General features: G+C 33.2%; 2 protein-coding genes across 4 annotated transcripts; both read right to left on the reverse strand.

Moving 5' to 3' along the window:
- Positions 1 to 49: 49 nt before the first annotated feature.
- On the reverse strand, positions 50 to 3,794 carry LOC109165774 (protein ENHANCED DISEASE RESISTANCE 4-like). 2 transcript variants are annotated; one of them, XM_019314702.1, is made up of 6 exons: positions 3,383 to 3,794; positions 2,920 to 3,140; positions 1,118 to 2,649; positions 910 to 970; positions 570 to 793; positions 50 to 438 (listed from the first exon to the last, which is right to left on the reverse strand). In XM_019314702.1, exons 1-6 carry the CDS (start codon positions 3,513 to 3,515, stop codon positions 369 to 371), a joined length of 2,241 nt encoding a protein of 746 aa, XP_019170247.1. In that variant the 5' UTR covers positions 3,516 to 3,794; the 3' UTR covers positions 50 to 368. The 2 variants fall into 2 exon arrangements, with proteins under 2 accessions (XP_019170247.1, XP_019170246.1); XM_019314701.1 differs by having other exon boundaries at positions 1,118 to 3,140.
- Positions 3,795 to 16,483: 12,689 nt separating this feature from the next.
- Positions 16,484 to 17,097, reverse strand: LOC109164936. Of its 2 annotated transcripts, none has more exons than XM_019313495.1 (2): positions 17,072 to 17,097; positions 16,484 to 16,943 (listed from the first exon to the last, which is right to left on the reverse strand). In XM_019313495.1, the coding sequence occupies exon 2, from the start codon at positions 16,939 to 16,941 to the stop codon at positions 16,591 to 16,593; it is 351 nt and encodes a 116-aa protein (XP_019169040.1). In that variant the 5' UTR covers positions 16,942 to 16,943; positions 17,072 to 17,097; the 3' UTR covers positions 16,484 to 16,590. The 2 variants fall into 2 exon arrangements, with proteins under 2 accessions (XP_019169040.1, XP_019169039.1); XM_019313494.1 differs by lacking the exon at positions 17,072 to 17,097 and having other exon boundaries at positions 16,484 to 16,570; positions 16,601 to 17,036.
- Positions 17,098 to 27,019: the final 9,922 nt, after the last annotated feature.

Below are 27,019 nucleotides of genomic sequence, written 5' to 3' on the forward strand. Positions count from 1 at the left end.
GAATAGAGAATAGAAAGACAGAGAAATGAAAAACTAGAAAAAAAAAAAATGAAAACATGAAAAACAGATAATTGAAGTAAACGACTTTCTGAAAGACAGAAATCACTACAGACTACAAAGCAATGGAGGCATCTGACCAGCCGGTGATGAACAATTGAGGTTCCTAATAATCCTAAGTCTTAAGTTTCACAGTTCATTCACAAACTTATCTGTACAATTCAACTCAAATGAAACATCAAAATGGTCTAACAACTAGACACAAGTCCATAGTTACAAACTAACCACATATTTGCAGTGTCTGAATCATGTTCTAAGACACGGATCGGAGTGTTACTTTAAGGATTGGAACTGGATCGGAGCAGCTTCAGCTAATAATACGATTTCTCTGCAATGGATTTCGGTACTTTCATGCCAAACCCTTGTTTTGCTTTCTCAACCCTATCCGAAAACAACGAGCAAACAATTTATCAGTTAAATAGTTAATAAGATAGATTATGTTACATTGCAAAGTATAATGCAAACAAGGAATCTTGCTTTAATAATGTATTGCCAGAAATAGGAAAACTTACGTTGGGGCAAGTTTGCCAAGGCCATCTAGTTCTTCACCCGTTTGTTCATCCATAACTTTTCCAGATATCTCAACCCGATATGACTTGTTTTTGGTGATTGGAAGACCTCTGCTAGAAAGAAGATTTAGATCTTTCTGATGAAGCTCACGCCCATTCACGAAGACACCAGTATTTCCAGCAGAACAATTTTTTGGCATGGGAAAGTCGAACTCTGGAATATTTGGCTGCAAGGGAGTTATGTGAGGTTAGAAAACAAATTTATCGCCCGCCTGGGCTTTAGCTCACTAGTTCAGTAGACAGTATTTGGGAGAAGATCGAAGAAAACAAATTTATTACTCACAGGAATGATTCCAAAGCAAGGATGACCCATCACACCCCAAAAGCCAGCTCGAACATCATACCTGGCATTTGACAAATGCGTTTATGACATTTTGATGACTATTTAACACCTCAGGTCCACAAAACAGAAGAGCTAAGAGATGAATTTCAATAGATATATAGCGAAAACAAAAATGTTAATTAACTATTTCCTTTTCGGATGTTCTTACCAGTAATCACCTATCTGAACTGGTCCAGCTAAATCTTCTGCCCGTTTAACTTCACAGGCCGGTATAAGTTGCCCGTTAACAAACACATCTGATCTTCTGTCTTCCGAATTCTGAATAGACTTTGATAATTCTTCAGCTCTACTCTTTACAAGTCCTGCAAAGAATTCCTGAGATACACTGCTATTTATAGATTCATTGATTGATATGTCCATCACAGTTTCCACGGGTGCATCTTCCATAGAATTTTGTTGCCCTTCGTTCTCACCGGACCATTTAGTTACCATAATATATCCGTCATCTGAAGAGACATCATCTTTGGAGGGCAACCCCACCGAGAGAGAATGGTCTTTTCCAACCATTACCTCTGGGTTCTTCTCGGGTTCGGAGAAACTAGATGACAACGAACGAGCATCCTGCCTCTTTCCAGATTCATCGTCAGAGCTTGATTTCAGGTTAGCTGGAAGTGGCTCAACCTTAGTACCAGAAAACTCATAGCTAGTGTCATCATAGTTAGAACACGGGTTCATGTCACCCGAGCCATCAGCAAGATCAGCAGACAATTTCGCGATTTGTTTGGGAACTGATAAAGTGATCCCCTTACTACTAAGTTCATATAACATTACGGAAGAACAGGCTCCACATCTCATTTTGTTCTGGTTCTTCCCCATCATCCCGACTTTCCAGGGCAGTTTCAATAGCTCGAAGCAGTTGCAACATGTTATGAAAGGAGCACCACCTGATATAGCTCGACATAATCTTCCACTCCCATGGGCAATCATCGCCTTTCTTGGAGAGCTTTGATGGCCAATATCAAACTTTTCTTGAGCATCTCTTCTATGCCAGTGTTGATTATGTGCGCCAGAAATCTCTGGTGGATATAAAACGGGATTGGCAGGGTAATGTGACCTTTGGTTCCCAAAAGCCAGAGGTGGGATCACAGGAGGAACTCTCGGGTTTTGGTTGAAGCACTGTGAACACGAGCACGAAGTTCGATGAAAAGGGCTTTTGTGTGGATGTGGATTTACATCTATTAACGGATCAGGGTATTCATTATGATACATTTGTGGAAAGCGTGGATTTGGCTCGTAAGCCCTCGTGTTCACTTGTTCATAGTAGGCATTGTCATACTGTATATTTCCATGTCTGTATCGTGTTACAGAATAAGAATCTTGAACAATTGAACCATGTCTGCCCTTGTAAGGAACATCCTCGGCAACATCATAGATGTAGGGAGGTCCCAAAACATGACAACCTTGATCACGGGGTTGCTTGTTTGCACCAAACAAGCCTTGCCTATAAACATCATGGCTTCTATAAGGGTCAAACGGCGTTGAACCCATCCTCGGTTCAATGGCAATCCTTTCTTTAGGATTCTCAGCTACATCGCAAGTTTGGCTAAGTTGATCCTTCAATTCATCAATCCTCCTGAGTAGCTCAGCTCTATCGCTCTCCAAACCCACAACTCTAGTAAAACCATTGAAACCGTCATGGTATCTCCGATAGTCACCAGCGCCATAAGAAGAACGTGTGACATATTCTTGAGACCCCTCCTCCAGAGGTGCAAAGTTCGTACCCCTCTTCTGCCTCGCAACATCCATGGCATTGCCATGAGTACCCAAAGACGCATTCTTTTCCCCAACCCATTTCTCGTTACCAATTCTAGAACCAAATGGCCCCACACGAGGAGCCCGGATCTCTTCAAGATTGCTTCCAACACTAGAATCTACATATCTACCATCATCAAGATCGAGCTCGTCTAAGGAAGAGCCATATCCATCTCTATCGCTTAACCTATCCCTTATAGACTTCTCAACCCTAGTGCGAACCGAAATTGGATTTCGCTTTCCACTTCTAGCCAAAAAATCCCCATTCTCAGATCTTGAAGTTGAACAATTACCCAACTCAGTTTCAGAAACATTGTTTGAACTCATTGCAATGCCCCTTTTACTAGTAACAACCCTACCTTTTTCATCATCAGATATGTCTGAAAATCCACCCTTCCTCACATGCCCTTTCCATTTCGCTGCAACATCCAAAATAACCACAGATCAAACCTCGGAATTCTCGAAAACAAACCTATTACTAACCCCTGATTATGTACTAACTATTACAAAATCGAATTCACATTTCACATCATCCATTAGCATACTCGACAATTTGGGATTTGGGGAACAGTAATTACTATGATCAAAGTAAATAGAAATCACACATTAAGCAAAAACAAAGAAAAAGAAAACCGGGTCAACGGCGGTGGGTAGTGGGTACCTCGGATAACGGCGCCGCAACTGCCACACAGGGAGACAGAGAAGTCCGGCAACTCAGGGAGGACATTTCCACAATCTGGGCATCGTACTATCCGAAACTCCGACGAGGATGAACCCGAAGCAGCTTCTTCCATTTCTCAACTGATTCCCAACTACTACCGAACAAACAGCAAAAACAACAGAAATGGCAACAAGAAAATGCAGAATCGCGAATCAGCGGCGTCTGGAGCTCTGAAGGCGAACTGAAAACATAGTTGGGAACAGAACAGAAAAGAACACGGCTAAATACAAAAGTAAATCCGTGTTTTAGTTTGTCGGCTTTGGGTTTTTTACAGAGAAAAAGGGCGCTCTGACATTTACGCGCGTCCCGAGAAAAGAAAGGATTGGATTCGCCAATTCTGAAAGAAGAATAAATGAGGAATTCTATGGCGTATGACTTCTTCAGCCGTTTCCCGACAATTTCTTACTTTTTTTCATGGAAACGTGTACCAATAGTTTATAAAGTTTATCATTATTACTCCATAATCGTCTTAATTTTTTATCTACAAAAATACCGTAATCGTTTAACTACCGTTAGTTGGAAGGATTTATGAGTCTTCTTGATTCGAACCAATGAGTTATAAATAACTTAAATTGTTGTATTTTCTTGTAGTTCTTTGCTGGCTATGTGCCTATAGTTATAAGGTACACTCTTAAATAAAAATGTTGATTTCTTTGTCTTCATTGGTAATTCTAAATCCTCGACCTAACCAAGACGAATATAGGAAAAAAAAATCGAGAAATGAAGACGGGGATGAGGAATGCTTTTAATTTTCCATCAGAGATGGGGATGGAGATACTCAAATCCCTCGTTCCCAATTTTTAAAATATAATAATAATAATAATAATAATAATAATAATAATAATAATAATAATATTATTATTATTATTATTATTATTATTATTATTATTATTATTATTATTATTAAGGTTGTAGAAAAGTTGTATTGTATTTCAATACTCATGTGTTATATTTTGTATAGAGTTAATACCCAAAATCGTCATCGACTATAGTGGTTTTTCTCAATTTCGTCCTAAACGACTTTGGTGACCTAATATCGTCCCAGACTTTTGTGTTTCGCGCAATTTAGTCCCAGACTTTTGTGTTTTTGCTCAATTTAGTCCATCATTTGTTATTCGGTCCATTTGGTGTTAAATAAATAGACAATTAAGTAATTTTAGTATTGGCATTTCTTTAGTCATAGACATGTGAACTGCGAAATCCCTTTTTTTTACGAATTACTTCCAGAATTACTCCTAAAACTACGAATATAAAATTTGATTTGCAGGTCCGGGAGTAATTCTGGGTGTAATTTGTACAAGAAAGAGGAATTTCGCCCTTCACAAGTTGAAAGTAAAGAGAGATCAATATTGACATTACTGAATTCTCTTTATTTAACACCAATTTGACGGAATAATAAATGGAGGACGAAATTGAGCGAAACACAAAAGTCTAGGACGATATTAGGTCACCAAAGTCGTTTAGGACGAAATTGAGAAAAACTACTATAGTCGAGGACGATTTTGGGTATTATATGAAAACTATTTAAATAATATATTCGACATTTTGATTTTTATTGAGAATTAATGAAGATTTAACTATTCTAAATTAAATTTTTAATATTTAAAATTTTTAACGTAGACATTGTGAATTATACTAGTTTGACTATTATTAAAATAAAAACAATAATTTAATTAAAGTTTGACAGGGGATGAGGATTTTCTGTCCCTAAAAATTTCATGCGGGAATGGGGATGAGCCTTTTTTTTTTTTGGCCCCGTTCTTATAAATAAATGAGACTCTACCAAAAGTATAAGCGCAGCCTTTAAAACAAATACCGTAAATTTGTAAAATATATGATTTTTACTTCAAATAAGTATGAAGGGTGTAACACTAGCTGAATGCAAAAATCACAGTTCCTACTTCAATTCACTTCCAATTTAAATTAAGTAGCTAGGTCAAAAATAAATATCAGTCCTCTAAAAATTGAGGCCTTGTGCTATTGTCCATCTTGCACGTCCTAAAATCACGTCATGCCGATGGGGGAAGATATATCACAGGAATGGGGATAAGAACAGAGATCGGGGTGGGGTTTCGGGGTTGGGGACACTGTATACTCCCCGCCCATGCCCCCACCCCCTCGGTTGATATCCCTACCCTTAGATAATGATTGTAAATTTTGCTAGTCACAAAAAAATATCACTATTGTATTCTATTTTATTTATAATAATTCACATCAATATTGTTCTTAATTTTACAAATACTTTAGAGAAAATTTAAATATTAAAATGCAACAAACAAGTTAAGTTAAGTTAATAATTTAACAAGGTTTAACTTGAGTTATTAATAATATTTTTTTAATATTTCATTTAGTGTTAATGTATATATAAAAATTATATTAAAATTATTATTAAGACAAAAAGAAATTTAAAAATCATTTTTTTTAAAAACAGTTAAAGTTAACAAGAAAAAGTAGTTGCTTTATTGGATAAAGATTAAGCAAGACAAATAAAATAATATAGATGAAATATGATTATTAAATTAACTTAAAGACCTTGTGTTACAATCCTGATAGTATCTCAATAATAAGAAATCTTTTGAATAGGTTTTTTATTCTTAATTGTATTGAATTCAATGTAAGATTTGTAATTTTCAAATTCTGGGTAAGGTTACTTAAAGAAAAGTAATTTATGGGTTGATGATATAGTCCAGTAAAAATTTAGAAATTTAGATTATTTTTTTTAAAAAAATAGTTTGACAAAATGCAACATAGTTTATGTAGGACGGACGTGCAGGTGCAACAGTACAAAATTGTTTGTACGGCACGTTTGTGTTAGATTAAAAAAATTATTATTATTATATTGTTGGATTTGATTACGTTGCAATTGAGAAAAGACGAAACAAGTGGTTCTGGAAATAGAAGGCTTAGTCAACTGCGGTTTCGAAGACTCATAAACGTACGTCTGCTTAAACTACTCGTTTCCGAGTACTCACCAGTCACCATCATTTCATCTTTTTTACCGTTCAAACTTCAAACATCCTTAACAGAAGAAAGATTTTTCTTGATATTTTCAGGCCACACATAAAAAGAAGAATGGAGGAAAAAAAAAACAATTATTTTAGAAAAAAAAAAAAAATAGATAACTGGAGAAATGGAGAAATGAAAAAACAGATAAACGAAGTAAACGATCCCTAATTACTTCTTTTTCCTCCACCTCTCTCTTACACTTCACGATCTCTCCCGTCTATCTTGGCAAGAAAAAAAACTCTAAAAAATTATAAATAGGAATACTCTAAGACTCCTAACATCAAAAATACAAATGTGGGGTGATTATTACTTCCTCTATCTTATTTTATATGTCTTACTTATTATTCATTGGTTAAACCAACTCTTTTTTTTTTGTTCATTTTTTTTAGTTTTTTTTTGTTTACTTATTTTTAAATTTAATTTTTTTTTTTGTGTTTAATAGTACTTTTAGTGTAGTTTCTAAATATATAAATTTTGCATACTAATACTGATAGTACTAATATCCACATGTATGCGGTCAAAGTACTGAATGAGAACAAGTAATAATAATAGAAGGGGATTTTATTGATCAGAATGTGACCTAATACAATCTAAATGGTTATCCCGAGGGCCGACTGACTGCGGTCGGGCTACTCTGTAAATAACCTATTGATCGACCAAAAGTCCCCCTCACTGTAGCCGCCGTGGGTATTTATAGCCTTTGGCCGAAGACAAACCTCTGGCCTACCGACATGTAACCCACGTAATGTCCACGCGTCTTCACCCTGCAAGCCTTCTCTGTCAATGCATAGCATCACCACGTGCCTTTCCCAAACATCTTTGTCTCTTTGTAAAGTAAAAGCATGATGACCGGGAGCTAACAACGGTCGAGAAGTCCACCGGTCGGGTCCGACCGCCTTGTCTAAACGACGCCCGACCTAAAGATCCTGCACAAACGACAAGATGAACCCAACTTATGTCGGTCAGGATATATCCTACCAAATACTAAACTTAATATTATAAAAAATTAGATTAAAAATAACTTCAGTCGAGCCTCACCGAACCAGACACATAAAATGGGATGGAGGTAGTATTTTAATTTCGAAGTTATTAAAGTAATTTACTTTAATATTAAATAAGAATAATTTATATTAAATTTTGAGGTTTCAATATCTCAATCCACTTGCAAAACTAGCTTGTCAAGTTGTGAGCATTCAACCGAAAACTACACCAAACTTCTTAAATAGAACACTTTTTTTTATTATTATTATTTTAAAAATCTGACAACTAGTTTCGTGTTGTCACGTTTTGTGATTAACGTTTAATTTGTCCTAATTTAGTTTTTTTCTTACATTTTGACGTTATACTTCTAAATCATTTTACTTTGAGTTTTGAGATAATATGATTATTTATAATTTTAATTAAAGGGGTGTTATTGTGGACTTTACTGGATAGATTTGTCTAACCCAAACTTACTTAATGCGGGTTGATGGCGCACCCCATAAGAGAGCTAGTTTTAATATATATATATTTTCAAAAAATAAATATATTACATAGTGTATTATATTTTAATATATAAATAGGAAAATTACTATAAACTATCTCCAACATAAGAATTGTGCACAAAATATGGGTTGTTCATCTTGGGTATGTGTGTGAGTGTATCAGTGTATGGCCGTTTTTTCTTTCTTTTAATAACTATTTACCTTTTTATTTACATAGGAACGCTTTGGTAATTTCGGTTTGTGTTTAGAAGGCTTGAATGATTATACACGGATGTTATGTTTGCTTTTAGAAGTTTAATTTATAGTAAATTAATTAGAATTTCTTTGCAAATATACTGTCCTTCTTGCAGGGTTCTTTCTCCATTTTGCTTTTGATTTTCTTCTTCTATATTTCTTTTATTCAACCATGGACTCAAGTTGATTTTTTTTTTTTTAATTATCTATCATTTGAGCATAATATTGTCTATATCTGTGATTAACATGTGTGCAGATTTCGCAAGCAATGTGTTACTTATGTGTATTGAACAGTTAGAGTCTTACTAAGCTGTTAGAGGTTGTTATGCCTATTCTTTTGGTTATTTTCTAATCTCTTCATGTATAAATAAGCTCCAGCAGGGTGTGAATAAATACAATACAAAATACACTTTACCAATCTGGTATCAGATTAGCCACTCGATCCTCATGGTTACCACCACCCCACCTGCCCCTGATGTGTCTGGAGACTCCACTGCCGTTGCCACTGCGACGGAGGTTCGGCCACCGACAACACTGCACCAAGCACATCACCATGTGTCTCTCAAGCTTACATCAACGAATTATCTTTTCTGGAAGGCTCAAATTGTGCCCTTCTTGCGCGGACAGAACCTCTATGGGTTCGTGGATGGCTCCAACGCCTGCCCACCGGCGACGATCACGGCCTCCTCATCGGCGGCAGCTCCGGCGATCAATCCTCTTCATGCGGTCTGGGTGCAACAAGACCAATCCATACTGAGCATGATCATCTCCTCAATGGCCGACGATGTGCTGTATCTTTCCATTGGCCATCCCAACTCACGCTCAGTATGGCTTGCGATAGAATCTGCACTGGGATCGTCCTCTCGCGCCCGATCGTTGAGCTTATTGACACAGCTCCAAAATCTTCGACAAGGAGAATCCACGCCGGCTGAATATCTCGGAAAAGCGAAGGTGCTCGTCGAACAGCTGGCTCAGGCTGGACGTTCGGTCAGCCTAGATGAACAGAACCTGCATGTATTCTGGGGCTTGAGACCGGAATACAGGAGCTTAGTTGCCTCCCTGACCACCAAGAATACACCTCTCACCATTCCAGAGGTGGCAGACCTGCTTGCGACTCATCACTACCTCTTCCCAGAAGAGATACTGCCAGTTTCTCAGTCGCCGGCAGCCATGGTCGTGCAGAGTTCGCCGTCCTCTTCCCAGCAACATCGCGGACGAGGACGCAACAGTCGTGGACGAGGTAGAGGCCGTGGTCGCGGCGGAATTCTGTGCCAAATATGCGATGTTCCGGGGCATATAGCACTGACTTGTTACCACCGCTATAGCGACGCACCGGGTACCCGATACGCTCCCTCGCCGACTGGACCTAGGCCAGCACCGCCTCAGGCGCATATTGCGTCACACCACCAGCAGCAGGATGATTTCCACACAGCGCCATGGCCAATCATGTGCACTATGGCCTTTGTATATGTGCATTTTCAATGTCGGTTCCTAGCGGCCTAGTATGCATTTTTGTGTTCATGTGATATGTGTGTGCATTGTAAACTTGACGTGTGTTCACTATAGTACATATGTGTGTGCAACTGTGCATTTACTAATGGTGTGGTTTGCATCTAATGATGTGTTTGTGTATTAGTTATGTATATTAATCAACTGAGATTTTTTATCATTGTTTTAATTTTTCTTGATGGTGGTGGGGGTGCATGATGTGTATGTGTGCATTTCGATGTGAACATATATATGTACAATGCAATTTTAGAGTGTGCGCAATGCAATAAATAAGACTGACGTGTGCACTATAGTACATATGCGTGTGCATGTTGTTTGTAGTGTGGTTTGCATATAATGATTTGTTTGTACTTTGTACACTAGTCAAGTATGTGTATCAACTAAGTTTTTAATCATTGGTGGTAGTGGTATTGGTGGTGCATGATGCGTATCAGTATATGTCTACATTTCAGTGCAAACATGTGTACGTAAAATGCAAGATTAGAGTGTGCATAGTACAATGTATAAGTGTGACAAGTGTGCATTATAGTACATATGCGTGTGTATTTGTTTGTGGTGTGATTTGCATATAATGATGTGCTTGTGCACTAGTTAGGTATGTGAATCAACTGTGATTTTTTTTTTTTTATAATTGTTTTTCTTGGTGGTAGCGGTGGTGCATGATGGTATATGTGCATTTCAATGTGAACGTGTGCACAATGCAGTATTAGAGTATGCACAATGCAATGTATGCATGTGCAGTGTAAACGATTCTAGTGGTATTCTACGGTGCACACGATATTGTGCATAAGTGCACACAGTCGCCAACACCCTTATGCTTTTCTTATATTTAATAATAACGATAATTTATTATTTAAATGAGATGATTAATAATATAGAATGTGAGCATATAGTCATTTGTGCAATTCAACTATCAACTTAGGCTTTTAGTTGAGATGGAGCACATGTTTCAATTTGGTATCAGAGCCAGATCAAAGGTCATGGGTTTGAATCTTAGCGCCACTCATAAGCGACTACGGTTTATCGGTCCACGTGTTGCTTGGAACCCACCGCACACGTGAGGGGGTGTGTGAGCATATAGTCATTTGTGCAATTCAACTATTAGCTTAGACTTTTAGTTGAGATGGAGCACATGTTTCAATTTAGAAACTCTTATTTTGTTATTACCTTACATATTTTGATAAAATGTTCAAATTTTGTTTGAACAGATTTTTCCTTTAATTAATATTTATGAATGATTTAGAGTATTATTTAAGCGCATGAATTTAAGATGATGACTTTTAATTATATTTATTGACTTAATTTCTATAGTTACAATTTTTTCACAATTCTCATGTGAGAAGCATGCATGACCACATTGAGTTACCCGATGACGTTTTAAGGTTGAGAAAGGTGTCACCCTCATTGACTATTTCGAACTAGTTACGTAAAATGTAAGTTTTTGGAGCTTGCCAAATGCCAACCACGTATTATTGCCGGCGATTTTAATGCTACTTATAAAATCATTTTTCTTAGAATTGTTTGACCATTAATCTATCATTTAAGGGCTTTATGGTTGACCGGATCTACCTAGACTTCAAACTAACGAGTTGAAAGTTGAAAAGAATGATTAGGAATTGAGTTTTACTAGCGGCAGTATGTGAGCAACTTTGAGGGGGCCTTAGCTTCTTGTGCGCAGTAAGCAAATGTCTAACCTTTGTGGTTCATGTTCAGTTGAGTTACCATGATTTACATCCTCCCATATGTTTTGTCGGGGCAGGGTGTGGGTGATCCTTAAGGTTGAGGTTCAACCTTTTAGAAAGAATATAGCAAATTGTTGTCATCATTACTCGTTAAATAGTTGGTCTAACATATATATCACTTAAATTATATCGTGAATCAAAATACACCTTGTATAATAAATCATGATCTAAAATGACATCATTTTATGTTAAGTGTCAATTAGAACATTATATTTAATAATCTTGTACTATATTCATACTATTTGTTATATATGTTCATAAACTTAATTAAACCTTAATGTATATATAAATATTAAATTGCATGTACATATATCATATATACTTTCATTCACTATATAGTAGGCTCATAATGTTGTTTCTATATGGTCATAAAAATAAAGTTTAATGTATATAAATATTACATGCACTACAGACGATGTTTAATAATATTAATCATATACTATGTTTATAATATTTGTTCTATATAATCATAAATTTAAATCTTAATCTACATAAATACTAAACTGTATGTACATCATATCTATTTACGTTCACTCTGTACTATGTTCATAATGTTTATTATTATTATTATTATTATTATTATTATTATTATTATTATTATTATTATATGTGTGTCATTTAAAAGATCTCAAATATATTTTTATACATTATTTTTATTTGTATATATATATATATATATATATATATAAATGAATTTAAGTTTGAAACAATAGAGATGAATTGGGTGCATTTAACAGATCTCAATTAAATTTTTTTAATGATTTATTTTTTTTGTACATTAAATTTAGGGAAAATGGCACTTTTTCCCCCTATGTTATATGCTTATAGCACTTTTTCCCCCTGAGTTATTCATGCATCCACATTTGCCCCCTCAATTATTATAAAAGTGGCGGTTTTTCCCCCTGATAATATTAAATAGACATTTTTACCCTTAAAATACATATTTTATTTATTTCTCTTGTTCAACAAATTATTGTTTATACGTAGGGATGGCCACGGTTCGGTTCGAACTGAACCGAACACTATAGCAATCAAATAAAAAAAAATTCGGTTATGATTCATAACATAACCCAATATTTGGGTTTCCGTTTATTAAAATTGTTAAGTGGAAAAAAATAGATTCTGAACCGTGAACCAGAGGTTCAAATCGGAACAACTACTAGCAATAGCTTAAAATTAGAATTATAATATTTGCAAATAGTGTATGTTTTTTTCGCATTTATATTGACTCTCACATATAAGTATATATAATCGCGATTTGGTTTTTATTTTGAATCATTGTTTCACAATTTCGGATCCAATTTGAACTGTTGGTTCAAACATTATTTTAAAATTTTATTTTTTTTATTTTTAAAGTATTCTAAATTCAACAATTAATGTATTTTATTTTTTCAAATTGTGGTTATAATTTGTTGGAGAAGTAAAATAAATGAAATATTTATTTTAAGGGTAAATATGTCCATTTAATATATCAGGGGGGGAAATTGCCACTTAAATAATATAGGGGGAAAAAGTGCTATAAGTATATAACACAGGGGGGAAAAGTGCCATTTTCCCTTAAATTTATTTGTATATAACAAAAATAATTTAAGTTCGAAAAAATAGAGATGAATTGGGTGCACATTGCTACATGTGGCAAATTTTACTATATGGACCATGGAGTAAAATGACATTGTTTGATTCTAATTTTAGAAAAAAAATTTGTTATTGTTGTATGAGCTATATTTTTTAGTTTTATTTTTCACACACATTAATTCATTATAATAACGTTAAAGTATCATTTTAATTGCCGTGTATTTCTTTGCTATCCAGTTTCATTTTATATACACAATAAGTTCATTGTAGCAACATTAAAGTATTATTTTAATTCTACTATAAGTTCATATAACAATATACATATATGTATGAGCTCTACTATTCAGTTTCATTTTATACATACAATAGGTTAATTGTAGTACCACTAAACTATATGTTTAATGTTACTAAAAATTAATTTGACAATATGCATATTTGTAACGTGATACGTCATAAGCTCACGATAACAGCTCCCCCCCCTCCCCCCCTTTTTTAAAGGCACTATATTAGGCATTTGTCAATTTTTTTTTTTTTTGAAAGGCACTATATTAGGCATTGGTCAACTGTATAACAATTGACTACATGCACATTGGTCCATGATATAATTATTGGACAAAGCAGGCAAATTATACTGTCGAACCGTGTCCGTCTTGTGGTTTTAAAACTGCTCATAATTATGAATATATTGTTTAAAAATTATGAACATAGAGTTGTGAATATAATTATAATATATAGTTCTGTAATTATAAATATAGAGATTCAATAATTGTGAATATAATGTTCAAAAATTATGAATATACAGCTTTATAATTATGAACATATAGTTCAGTAATTATGAACATAGAATTTTGTAATTGTGAATATAGAGTTTAATAATTATGTATATGAAGTTCAAAAATTATGAATATATAGGTTTATAATTATGAACATATAATTAAGTAATTATGAACATAAAACCGTGTCAACCTTGCAAGATGGACACGGTTCCACAGCATAGGCAAATTATGCCCTGGACCCGTGTCCACATTGAATTGTGGACACGGGCCCAAAACGACGTCGTTTTTTAAAAAAAAACGCGTCATTTAGTTAAAAAAAAAAAAAAAAAAAAAATCGCGCGCGTTTTGCCGTTAACGGCGTTATTTTTTTTTTTTTTTTTTTTTTTTGGATTATGAATGTACAGTTATGCCGTTATGAATGTATAGTTATGCCGTTATGAATATACAGTTATGCAATTATGAAATTATGAACACAGAGCTCTAACATTATGAACTTACAATTATGAACATATATAGTGATAAAATTATGACCATGGAGCTTTAAAATTGTGAATATAGAGCTTCGAAGATTATGAATGTACAGTTATGGAGTTATGAATGTACAGTTATAGAGTTATGAATCTACAGTTATGGAGTTATGAATCTACAGTTATGAGATTATGAATCTACAGTATGGAATTATGAATGTACAGTTATTGATCAAATTATGAACAAAGAGCTCTAACATTATGAACTTACAATTATGAACATATAGTGATAAAATTATGAACATAGAGCTCTAAAATTGTGAACATAGAGCTTTGAAAATTATGAATGTACAATTATGGAGTTATGAATGTACAGTTATGGAGTTATGAATGTACAGTTATGGAGTTATGAATGTACAGTTATAGAGTTATGAACGTACAGTTATGGAATTATGAATGTATAGTTATTAACATATAGTAATAAAATTATGAACATATACTCTTACAATGAAGCGGTCTGAAATTTTTTTTTTTAAAAAAAAAAAAAAGAAAAAAAAAGAGGAGATAACAGTGCCTAACAGCACTGTTACCCGTGTCCAGCAAGCATGCTGGACACGGGTCCAACGCATAACGATTGCACAGCATAACGATTGAACAAAGTAGAGTTGGGCTTAAATTCTCTAGACCCAAAACCAATAATGGGCTTGATCTGCATTAACATTTCCATGAGCCAAAGCCCAAGCCCATTACACACACGTGAAAAAACAGACATAACAGCTACACTAATCATAGCAATATAGCATTATATACGGTCGTTATATCGTGGATTATGCACCGCGCATCAAAACGGCACAATTTCTTTAAGTAAAGAAACGGCGCGCTGTTAGTGTTAACGGAGTGACACTACAATGTATCTAAACTGACACTGCCTCACAATTATTTTTATATTATCATATGAAACTGCAGTTATATCAAAATGATACTGTAGTTATGGTGAAATGAAACTGCAATATATATAAAATAACACTGAATAACATTTCATATATTTGAGTGTATATTGTACAATGAAGTTGTAATTATATCAAAATGATCATGTAGTTGTGTTTTAATGAAACTATAGTGTATATAAAATAAAATTAAATAACATTTTCACATATTTGAGTGTATAAATATTGAATGAAATTGTAGTTATATCGAAATGAAACTGTAGTTGTGTTGAACTGAAACTGCAGTGTATACAAAATGAAACTGAAGAACAGAGTTATTTTTTGCGGAACAGATTCCGTTTCTTTTCATTAAATAAAACGACGTCGTTTTGATGCGCGTTGCATTCGATTATGCACCGCGGTGCACGATATAATTTGTCCATTATATATGCAGTTGTTATACCGCAAATTATATGGTGCACCGGGTGCATAATGCATTAAATTATTGTTTAAATTAGTTACAATAATTTAAACATTAATATTTATATACCCCGTAGCAGGGCCGAATTTTAGGCAGTGCAAGCTGACAAATAACATATGTCTTCAAATTTTAGAGGGTCCAATATTTAATTTTTACCTAGTTAATTAAGAAATTTAAAAAAAAAAAAAAACAAAGCAATTGTAATTAATCTTAAAAGACTCCATAGGGAAACTGTAAAAACGCGTGTCTATAGTGTTTATCTTGAATCCTGCCTACTGCTCTAGCTTTGTGCATATCTTCTCTTTTTTTTTTAATCATTTTGCTTTGTGCACACCTTTTTTTTTTTTTTTTTTTAAATCCTTTTGCATTTCTCTTTATTATTATTATTATTATTATTATTATTGTTGTTGTTGTTGTTGTTATAATTGTAATTTATTTCATAATATGTCTTTTGTTTTTTTCTTTGCGTAGACAAATATTTTACCACCTTATTATTATTAGAAAAAATTTTGGTATTGATTTTAAAGATTGCGCTTTTGGTAGGACCTCATTTATTTACAGCAATGGGACCACAAAAATCTAAAAATTGGTCCTGTCCTGTAATATATATATATATATATATATATATATATATATATATATATATATAAATTTAAAAACAAAAACTTTTAAGAGTAATAAATAAAAAATTCAAAAAAGTTTGGGGCTGGGGCATCCAATCCCTAGTTCTGTCCCTGATCTCATGATGATGAATTTAATCCTATGCATTTAAGAACATCTTAAACAGCAGAGCTGAAACTGGAAATGCAATTATAATTAATTATGAAAAAATACGTTAAAATACTAAAGGCATTAAACTTAAAAATTATGAAGTAGATCGATCTTGAATTTATCCATTACAAATCTTTCATAATTCTCTTATTTCTTCTTCCCAAACTAATAATTCTCTTATTTCTTAATCAACCCAACAGTAGCAAAAAAGCTATAAAACCCACTCTTAAGCTTCCGCACCTTAGGCGCCGTACTCTCTTCACTCTTCCTTTTCCGGTCACCGGATCTTCTCGCCAACAATCCCCTATACCTGTTATCCATTTCCGCCGCCGACGATCTGCCGGACGACGGCGGCGACGGCGGCAGGGCCCTCATGTTCCGCTCGATGAGATGCGCAACCGAAACAAGCTCGAAAGAATCATACAAGGGGCTCCCGCAGTCCCACACATTAATCACAGCCGCCGTCCGATCGCCGCCGTCACTTTCTTGACGATCTTCTTCTTCTTCGTCGTCTTCTCTTTTCTTCATGTCTGCAAAACGATGGAATCTTGTGATGAATATAATGAATAACTCTAACTAGCTAACCCAACTCCACCTCTTTTTTTATACTATACGTAAGTGATCTTTTAAATAATAATAAGTAATTTAAAAACTTAACCTAGGAGATTGAGTCAATTGCTAAGCGGAGTAATAATGGAAGGTCTTGATTGGATTTATTGTGTGTACATGAATATAAAGATCTGATCAAGATTATTTTTTGAATTTTTATGGCACCATTCTTAGAAATAAATGATACCTTACCAAAATTATAATCATGCTCAATTAATTAAGAGAGAGAAGTGATGAAAATTGAATTGCAACTTTGGTAATCAAAGAAATTTAGGGGAAAGTTGTAAAATTAATGGAGGAAAGAAAATCTTGATTTGGAGAAAAAAATTGATAAGTTTTATGCAAAGATAGAAAGAGGTGTGAAGGAATGTCGGCTTAATTTTAATTTTAATTTTTTTTTAAGCAATTAGGTCAAAAAGAGATATAACCCTCTAAAATTGAGGCCCTGTGCTATTGAGCATTATGCACAGGCCAAAAATCGGCCCTTAATCTGACCGGTGGGCTGATTGCGCGACTCCCAATTTACCTTTGCTGCGGCTCTAGGGATTGGATCTCGTGAACTCAGGATTAGTTCGACGAATTTGTGGGTGGTTGGAAAAGTGGTCAAAAAATTGAAAAATTCTAATAGTGAAAACTGAGATCACTTAAGTTTAAAATAATAATAATGATGATGATGATTTAAGTATGTAATTGTATAGTCAAAAAAACCAATTATTTGTAATATAAAGAGTCAAGTAAGAGCTAAATTTTATTACCGTGAGATTCAGGTCAAATTTTAAAAAGTTAGATTGTTAGTGCAAACACAAAGTCGGAGGTTTTGCTCTAAACTTTGTGGAAACATTGTCCAAGTTAAATCTGAACTAATCTTACGGTGATTAAAAAAAATTAAATTACGTGTTTGTTTAGAATTCAGCATCGGATTGGCTTTTTATGCGTGATAATTATCTAGCTAATCTTGTCTCATGCAGCTGTAGACATATATCTGTACGTTTTCTTGCACCTATTCTCATTATTTTAATTGTCTTTAAAATTGTAAGTGGTTGGGTGGTTAGATACCCCTAACGTGGGTCCAATGATTAATAACATAATAATGGTATATATAACATATATATGTATTGCTAAGTATAGTTGCAGGTAAAGAGTTGTTTGTTAGTTTCAAAAGTTTCTTAAATTAGTTTTGCAAACGTGGCTTGTTTGTATCTTATTCTACAGTGGTACCAAATGGCAAATTTTGTGTTACTGATTCCTTTTCTTCTTATATCATTGCTACCACCTATCTTTATCTAACATTGACGATAACTTTCGTTTGGGGCACTTTATATCTAATTGTAAAATATATATATTTTTTAAAATTACACTTTTGAATCCCAAGTTAAATAATAAATTAATAATAATGTACAGATTTAGTCTATATGTATATATTATGGATGTTACGTTTTTTATATTTTGAGTTGTCACTAATGTGACATTTTTGTGTCTTTGTTATTAGATTTGTCAAAATTTATTATTGCTTTTTCAAAATTAGTGATAAAATTTTTACATCCTAAATCGTATTTCAACTCTGATTTAGTGGATGGCAAAAAATATTTATTATATTGAATTTTTTTATTTTTAATTTCCTTGACTTAATAGCAAAAAAATATAAATCACTGGCCACCATTATATTGGAGTTGGACAACGATTTGGGGAAAAGAAAAGAAAGAGGAAGTGAAATTTTAGAGTTAATACTTTCAATGCTCCTACGGGTATTAGCGATTTACCAGTTGTGGTTATCTGAGTTTTAAATGACATTCAATGGTCTTTCATATTTCAATGGTCTTTTAGGACGTCTCGTGGTCATTTTAAACTCGATTTTTTTTAAAAAAAAAAAAAAAAATAGGACCACGGGTGGTTATTTTTTAAAACATGAAAGATCATTGGATGTCATTTAATATTCGGATGACCACAGCTGGTAAATCGCTAATACTCGGAGGACTATTGGAGGTATTAACTTTGAAATTTCATTATAGCCATGAATAACTAACATTTCTAAAAACTAGGACTATGTGGTCCAATGGTACCCGGGTTGGACTTTCATTAGGAAGGTTGTGAGTTCAAGCCTCAGTGGAGGCGTTATTAGCTCTTTGTGTTTCAGTAGGTTGAGAAAGTATATGAATAGATACTACAATGTAATAGAGCTAGTAGCATTGAGGAAAATTTCGATTTTTGGTTGGATGGAAAACATTTTTTTGGGGCCCCTCTTGGTATTTTATTTTTCATGAAAAACAATAAGGACAATTATACACTCACTAACTTTTTTTAATTACCATTATTATTATTATTATTATTATTATTATTATTATTATTATTATTATTATTATTATTATTATTATTGTTATTGTTATTATTGTTGTGTAGGGGTATAATTGTCTTTATACCCATTATTCCTTATAATTACAAATCAAATCAAACAATGAAATTTATGTTCCCAATAATTTCTTTTCCACCAACCAAACAATGAAATATATTTTCTATGAAATTTTAATTTCATTTCCTTTCAAATATTTTCCAGCGAACCAAACGGACTGCAATAGTAAGTTTTAACAAAATATATAGTGGAGAGATTGAAAGCATCATCTCGAAATAACTCAAAGATTAAAAGTAATGACATGCAATTATAACATAGTGATTGAATTCACTATTATCATATCCTATAATTTGAGATCTAAAAGTACATATACATATATGTATATAATAATAATAATAATAATAATAATAATAATAATAATAATAATAATAATAATAATAATAATAATAATAATAATAATAACTATGTTTAAACTTTAATTAGTTGAAAGATATACTTCAATTTGATACAATGCATATTTGAAATACATAAAAGATATCCTTCAATTTGATACAATGCATATTTTGATATTGGGGCGTGTTGTACCCAAAAAAACACAGAAGCAATATTTATGTTTTGTGATAATTATATCTAAACAATTTAATATCAAAAAAATATGTTGTATAAAAATGATATCCAATTATGTATAAAAAAAAATTCAAACTTTTAGAATTCGACATTTTAATAAGAAAAGTGTATGTTGTGTAACAAGACCATATTGTGTTGGTTATTAGTCACATATACAAATTATTTAAAACATTATACCTCAACATCAATTCTTTTTTTTTTTTCTATTTAATATAATATATAATATTTACTGAATTTCAAATTAAAATCCAAAGAAACAAATACATTCCACATATATAAATTTAGGTTACAAAAATTATAGCAACCAACAAGGGGAGCCAGAAAACTTGAGTTGATGGGCCGATGTAGTAGAGAAAATTTACAATGTTAGTCGACATATTAACTAACCGTACAATATCATTATATATACCACACATTATTGTGATTATTATTGATAATGATTTCTAATTATACTCTGTGTAATAATGTATGAAATACATAATTATATATATGAGTATGATCGACATGGGTGTCGATCATTACTTTAGAATTTATTTTTACATAACACAACATATAATAATAATAATAATAATAATAATAATAATAATAATAATAATAATAATAATAATAATAATAATAATAATAATTCCAAAAAATAATAATAATAACATTTACTCACTTTTTATGTCACTTACTTTTTTCACAATTATTATTATTATTATTATTATTGTTGTTGTTGTTGTTGTTGTTGTATAAATGGACAAAAACTATATAGGATGATTGTATTTAATGAAATTAGAAAACTAGATAAATGAAAAATTGGAGGAATAGGGAATGAAAATTAGAGAATTGGAGAAATGAAGAATGGAAAATTGGAGAAAAGAAAAACTGAAAATGAAAAAACAGAGAAATGAAGTAAACAGCTCCACCTTACATTTTCCTTTATAAGTAACAAACACTTGTCAACATTACTCATAAGGGAAATGTAATAATTTTGATAAAAAAATACTTTTATATCAAAATGTAAAACAGTAACAGCATGTTTGGTTCACAGAATGAATTTTGAGGTAACATGAATGTTATTCCATAAGGAATAGAATAGGCAAGGAATAGAATAGGAATTGTATTATGTTGTTTGGTTCGCAGAAGGAATATACTTTAGGAATTATATTACAGTGTTTGGTTGATTTAAGGAATAGAAATGAAATATGTTTCAAAAGACATAAATACCCTTATAAAAATATGTGGTGGTGGTGGCAGTGGCGTTGGTGGCGGCGACGGTGGTGATGGTGGTGGTGGTGGGGTGGTGGTGCCGGCGGTTGTGGCGGTGGTGGGCGGTGGCGGTGGTGCTGCTGGGGTGGTGGTGTTGGTGGCGGTGGCGGTAGTGGGGTGGTGGCGGTGGCGGTGGCGATGGCAGCGGCGACGGTGGTGGTGGTGATGTTGGTGGCGGTGGTGGCAGTGGTGGCGGTGCTGTGGTGGTGGTGGTGGTGGCGGTGGCGGCGACGACGATGACGGCGATGGCGATGGTGGTGACGGTGGTGAAATATGAAATAAATTTGATTGGGGTAAAATAGGAAATAGAAACTTTAGGCTATTCCTGAGAACTCAGGAATAGCCTAATACCAGGGGCCCCCCTGAGAATCTCTATTCCTCTTGCAAGGGAAATATGTCATTCCCGGGAACAATGTTCCTGGGAATACAAGTAGTTACCAAACACAGGAATAGGCCTATTACTGGAATGCTATGCCATTCCAGGCATATTCCGTAAACCAAACAGCCCATAAAAGTATTACATTTGTCCTCAAAAGTATTACATGCACTTTCCTTATAAGTAACAAACATTTTATTCATAGTATTAAATATATTTTTAAGTATAAGTATTACATTTTTATATTGACCCGACACAAGTCGAACTCATCTCACAGATAATGATCAGCGAGACAGTCTCATACAAGTGTAACCCTTATTTAAATTATAGCATATTAATATATAAAATTTAAGAAATAGTGGAAATAATGAGGAAAAGAGTTAATTTCACATGTTAGCTCTAGGAATGGGGTCTTACTGAAGTATTTTGGTCGTAGATTTATAGGTGACAGTAAAATTTTAGTCATTTTTTTTATCAGAACACCCCCTTTTGGTCCTAGTATTATTATGACATCACCATTTTTTGTCATCCATCAACAAAATCATTAAAATGCCATTAAATACAAAGACATTTTGATCTTTTTAATTAATATAAAGTGCGTTGACCCGTTATATATTTTTATGTTTATCTTTTTGAAAAAATTTATAACTGAAGACCGAAATGCCTTTTTATTTAATGGAATTTAAACTGTTTTGTTGATGAATGACCAGAAATGGTCATGCCACAATAATACTAGGATCAAAAAATAATGTTTTGAAAAAAAAAGGAATAAAAGTGAATTGCCACCTATAAATTTAGGATAAAAATGGAATTAACTTTGAGGAAAAGGTAAGAGTATAATATGGGAGGAAAAAAGTGATTGGTTGAATTATTTAAAAAATAAGTACTCCGGTCCGAGCGAGATATAAATATGCAACATGTAAGGTGATAAATTTGTGACATACCTATTAATCTCTATTAATAAAATAAAAATTAATTAAAAATACTTATTATCCATGCAATTTAGACTGAAAAAAAAAAAAAGATAAACTAAATAAGAAACGAAACAATCAAAGAACTTCTAAAATGGTGATGTATACAAAAGTTTTACAAATAACATGAAATTCCCTTTCATAAAGAAATGCATTGTCTAATTCGTAATATGCAAATGGAGTATGAAATTCCCTTTCATAAAAAACCTCATGCTCAAGTAAAGTTGGCAATGTGAGATGTTGATACGCAACAAAGGAAAGAAATAATAGGTGGTTTAATTAGTGAAAGGTCTAAAAGAATGAATCATATTAGATTATAATTGATTAAATATTAGTATAAGTAAATTATGTATATTTGAATATATCATTACCTTGTATAGTTATAATAATATATTTTAGTAACTTTATTATTATATGTGTTAGTAATTTAGTATAAATAGGTCCATTGTATATGAATACCGGGAGGACGGATAAAAATATATTGTTATTATGTTATTTTAATTATTTTTTCTTGAAGCTCGATCTCACACGCTCAAAGTGTGAAATGGGAGTTTGCCATGACTCGAATACGGTTAGGAACCAAAAGCCTGCTCGAAAGGATTCGTATTCGTTACAATCCTATTGGTGCTTTCATTGATTCCATTGGTGAGAGTATCTCCAATCTTTTTATTTTATTATTATTGTTATTTTTTGTTGGCCGCATTCCTCATAACAAAAAAAAAAAAGTGAAAAATTTTACCCAAAAAAAAAAAGGAGAAAACGAAGTCAACAAAATAAAGGAAAAAATTTAAAAAAAAAGGAGTTAATTTTTATTATTATTATGGAAAATACTACTCGATGTTTATTGATTTATGTACACAAGTATGGTATCCACTTGATAATTTTGTATTGTATGAGATCTTTTCAGCGAAAGGACCCGTACAATATATTCATATTTTGAAGGATGAGAGTTACACCTTTCAAGTTTTGGCATGGTTTGATTCTATCTTGGATGCATTCATGGCCAAACAAGCTCTTCATCATGACCTACTTACGATGAGTGTTGTGTTTTAAACATTAAATATCCCGATTTAAAGTTGTTGATGGCTGTGTATGGAGAATTATAGACGGGACCACGATGACACTTTGGAATTTCACACTTCTAATTATTCTAATTTAACTTTTCAAAAAGAACCAAGTAGCATAGGGTCGAAGAAATCATCAATAACAACAGCTCCGATCCTCTCCCAACCAATCACGATGAAAGCAACATTCAATATTTCAACAACTTAATCTCTTGAGGATTATCTTGAGACAAGACTTGTGAGTACTACCTTAGAATTGGAACTTAACATTGGGGAGCAAGAGATATTTTTACTGATTTTTTTAGATAGTGCAAGTCAAACGGGGAGGACATTTATGTGTCATGATTAAGCTCGAGAACCAATTCAATCATTTGTTTTGCCAACTAGCCACCATCCAAAGTTGCAAGGGCCGCTTCAACAAAGATGTGTACTTGTTTATTCTATTCCTTTCTACACCTTGAGGACAATGTGTTTTTTGAAGGGATGGAGAGTGATACGCAACAAAGGAAAGAAATAATAGGTGGTTTAATTAAAAGGAATGAATTATATGTAATTAGATGATTATTGACTAAGGTTGTGTTTGGAAACCCGGAAAATGATTTCTGGAAATCATTTTCCGGGTTTCCTGTGTTTGGCAAGAAGGAAAATGCTCAAGTCAATGGAAAATAGAATTTGGTCAATGAAAAATAGACCCATTTTTAAGGAAAACAACTTCCCCTTAAAAAAAGGGGAAGTCATTTTCCGGATATTGACTTCTTCATTTCTTCACGTCAAAAACATTGACTTTCTTCATCTTCATTGGCATCTTCATCCTCTAGCTTTTAGGCTCACTAGTTTCCGACAGGTTTCCGCCGGAAACCAGAGGTTAAAAAAAAAAAAAAAAACATATGGTTTCCACCCAGATCTTGGTTTCCGGCGCGGAAACCATCTGGTTTCCACCGGAAACCATGACTTTCGCACAGGAAACCATCTGGTTTCCAGCGTGGAAACCAGACATGGTTTCCGGCGGAAACCAAATCTTGGTTTCCGCCGGAAACCAATTTATCAAAATTTTTTATTTTTTATTTTTTATTTTTTTTAATAAATAATGTTATTTGATTTTAAAAATAAATATTATTATTTAGAATATTATTGTAAATTTTATATATTTTAAACAAAATAATTAATTATATAAAATGTTTAATTATACAATTCTACATCGTTTTCAGAAAATGAGCCAAACACCAAAAGACAGTTTTCAATTTTGCAGCCAAACACAGGAAAGGAAAATAACTTTTGGAAAATGACTCATTTTTCAGAAGTCATTTTCCTGCTTTTCAAACGGACCCTAAATATTAGTATAAGTAAATTATATATATTAGAATATATCATTACCTTGTATAGTTAGAATAATTTTAGTAACTTTATTATATTATTATAGGTGTTAGTAATTTAGTATAAATAGGTCCATTGTATATGAATACCGGAAAGACAGATAAAAATATATTGTTATTCTATTATTTTAGTTATTCTTCTTGGAGCTCGATCTCACACGCTCGAAGTGTGAAATTGGAGTTTGTCGTGACTCGAATACGATTAAAAACCATAAGCCTGCTCGAAAGGTTTTCTATCCGTTACAATCCTATCTAGGGTCGTAACAAGTTATACGCAACAAAGGAAAGAAATAATATGTGGTTTAATTAGTGAAGGGTCGAAAAGGAATGAACCATATGTTTTTTTTTTTTTTTTGTTTTTTTTAAGGGGAATGAACTATATATAATTAGATGATAATTGACTAAATATTAGTATAAGTAAATTATGTATATTAGAATATATCATTACCTTGTACATTTATAATAATTTTAGTAACTTTATTATTATAGGTGTTAGTAATTTAGTATAAAAGGTTCATTGTATATGAATACCGGAAGGATGGATACAAATATATGGTTGTTTTATTATTTTAGTTATTCTTCTTGGAGCTCACACACGCTCGAAGTGTAAAATTGGAATTTGCCATGACTTAAATACGGTTATGAGCCAGAAGCATGCTCAAAAGGTTTCCTATCTGTTACAATCCTATCTAGGGTCGTAACAATTGTCCGCATATCTAATTTAATTTTGCTTAATATTTGTTTCTTTTTAATTTTGTAATTGTATTTGTAAATTGATAAAAAGATATAGATAATATTATTTGAGCATTTTTTAGCTTAATATCAAAGACTACAAAACAAAATGGTAAATAGTATAATTAAAGATGAACAACGAAGCATCTTGTGTTCAAATGGCACTCGGGTTGGATTCCCATATGAGAGGTTGTAAGTTTGAGTCTTAACGAAAGTGTTATTTTGGTTATTATTGTCATTTTGTGATTGATGTGATATATCAAAAACACTAATGGGGGTTCACGGAATAGGCCTGGAATGCCATAGCAGTCTCAGTAATAGGTCTATTTCTATGTTTGGTAACCACTTGTATTTCCTGAGAATGACCTATTCCCCTTGCAAGGGGAATAGAGGCCCCCCGAGTTCTTAGGAATACTCTAAAGTTTCTATTTCTTATTTTATCCCAATTAAATTTATTTCTTATTTCGCCGCCGCCGCCACCACCATCGCTGTTGCTGCCGTCGCCGCCACCACCACCCCAGCACCACCACCGTCGCCACCACAACCACATCCACCAACGCCGCCGCCGCCACCACCACCATCGCCACCTTCACATATTTATATAAGGGTATTTATGCCTTTTAAAACATATTTAGTTTCTATTCATTAAATCAACCAAACATTGTAATATAATTCCTAAAGTCTATTCCTTCCGCGAACCAAACAATAGAATACAATTCCTATTCTTTTCCTTGTCCATTAGGGATGACAACGGGGCGGAGAGTATACTCCCAATCCCCGTCCCCGCGACCCCGACCCCACCCCCGCGGGGAATTTGGCGGGGACGGGGAATCCCATCCCCGGTCAACCCAAAGTCAATGTGTGAAAGTAATACAATTTTTTAAAATAAAAAAAAAATTGAAATCCATAGTAAATATATTCTAATAATCTAATTAATCCAATATATATACATTCAATATTTACCGTGCATGCAATGTAATCAATATTCAATATATTCCAAATTTCAATTCATCCAATATATACAGTGTTTGAATAGTTAAATAATATTGAGTGTGTTTTAAATTTTAATTTTAAAATCTAATAAAGCTAATTAACTAAATAACTAATAATCTAATTCCTAATTCCTAATTCCAAATATAATATATAATTATATATTTTAATTTTCGGGGACGGGGCGGGGAGGGGTATCCCCGTCCCCGGCAGGGAATTTAAAAAGTTCTCCATCCTCGTCCCCGATCCCCGAAATTGTTCCCCCT

The sequence above is a fragment of the Ipomoea nil genome, unplaced genomic scaffold (genome assembly GCF_001879475.1).
Source record: "Ipomoea nil cultivar Tokyo-kokei standard unplaced genomic scaffold, Asagao_1.1 scaffold3069, whole genome shotgun sequence".
In the NCBI taxonomy this organism is placed as follows: Eukaryota; Viridiplantae; Streptophyta; class Magnoliopsida; order Solanales; family Convolvulaceae; genus Ipomoea; species Ipomoea nil.

Coding starts and splice junctions, on each gene's coding strand:
- LOC109164936 (XM_019313495.1), bottom strand. CDS start 16,941: ATGAAGAAAAGAGAAGACGACGAAGAAGAAGAAGATCGTCAAGAAAGT.
- LOC109165774 (XM_019314701.1), bottom strand. CDS start 3,515: ATGGAAGAAGCTGCTTCGGGTTCATCCTCGTCGGAGTTTCGGATAGTA. Junction 971..1,117: donor GTTCAGATAGGTGATTACTG/GTAAGAACATCC, acceptor GTCAAATGCCAG/GTATGATGTTCGAGCTGGCT. Junction 794..909: donor CTTGCTTTGGAATCATTCCT/GTGAGTAATAAA, acceptor ACTCCCTTGCAG/CCAAATATTCCAGAGTTCGA.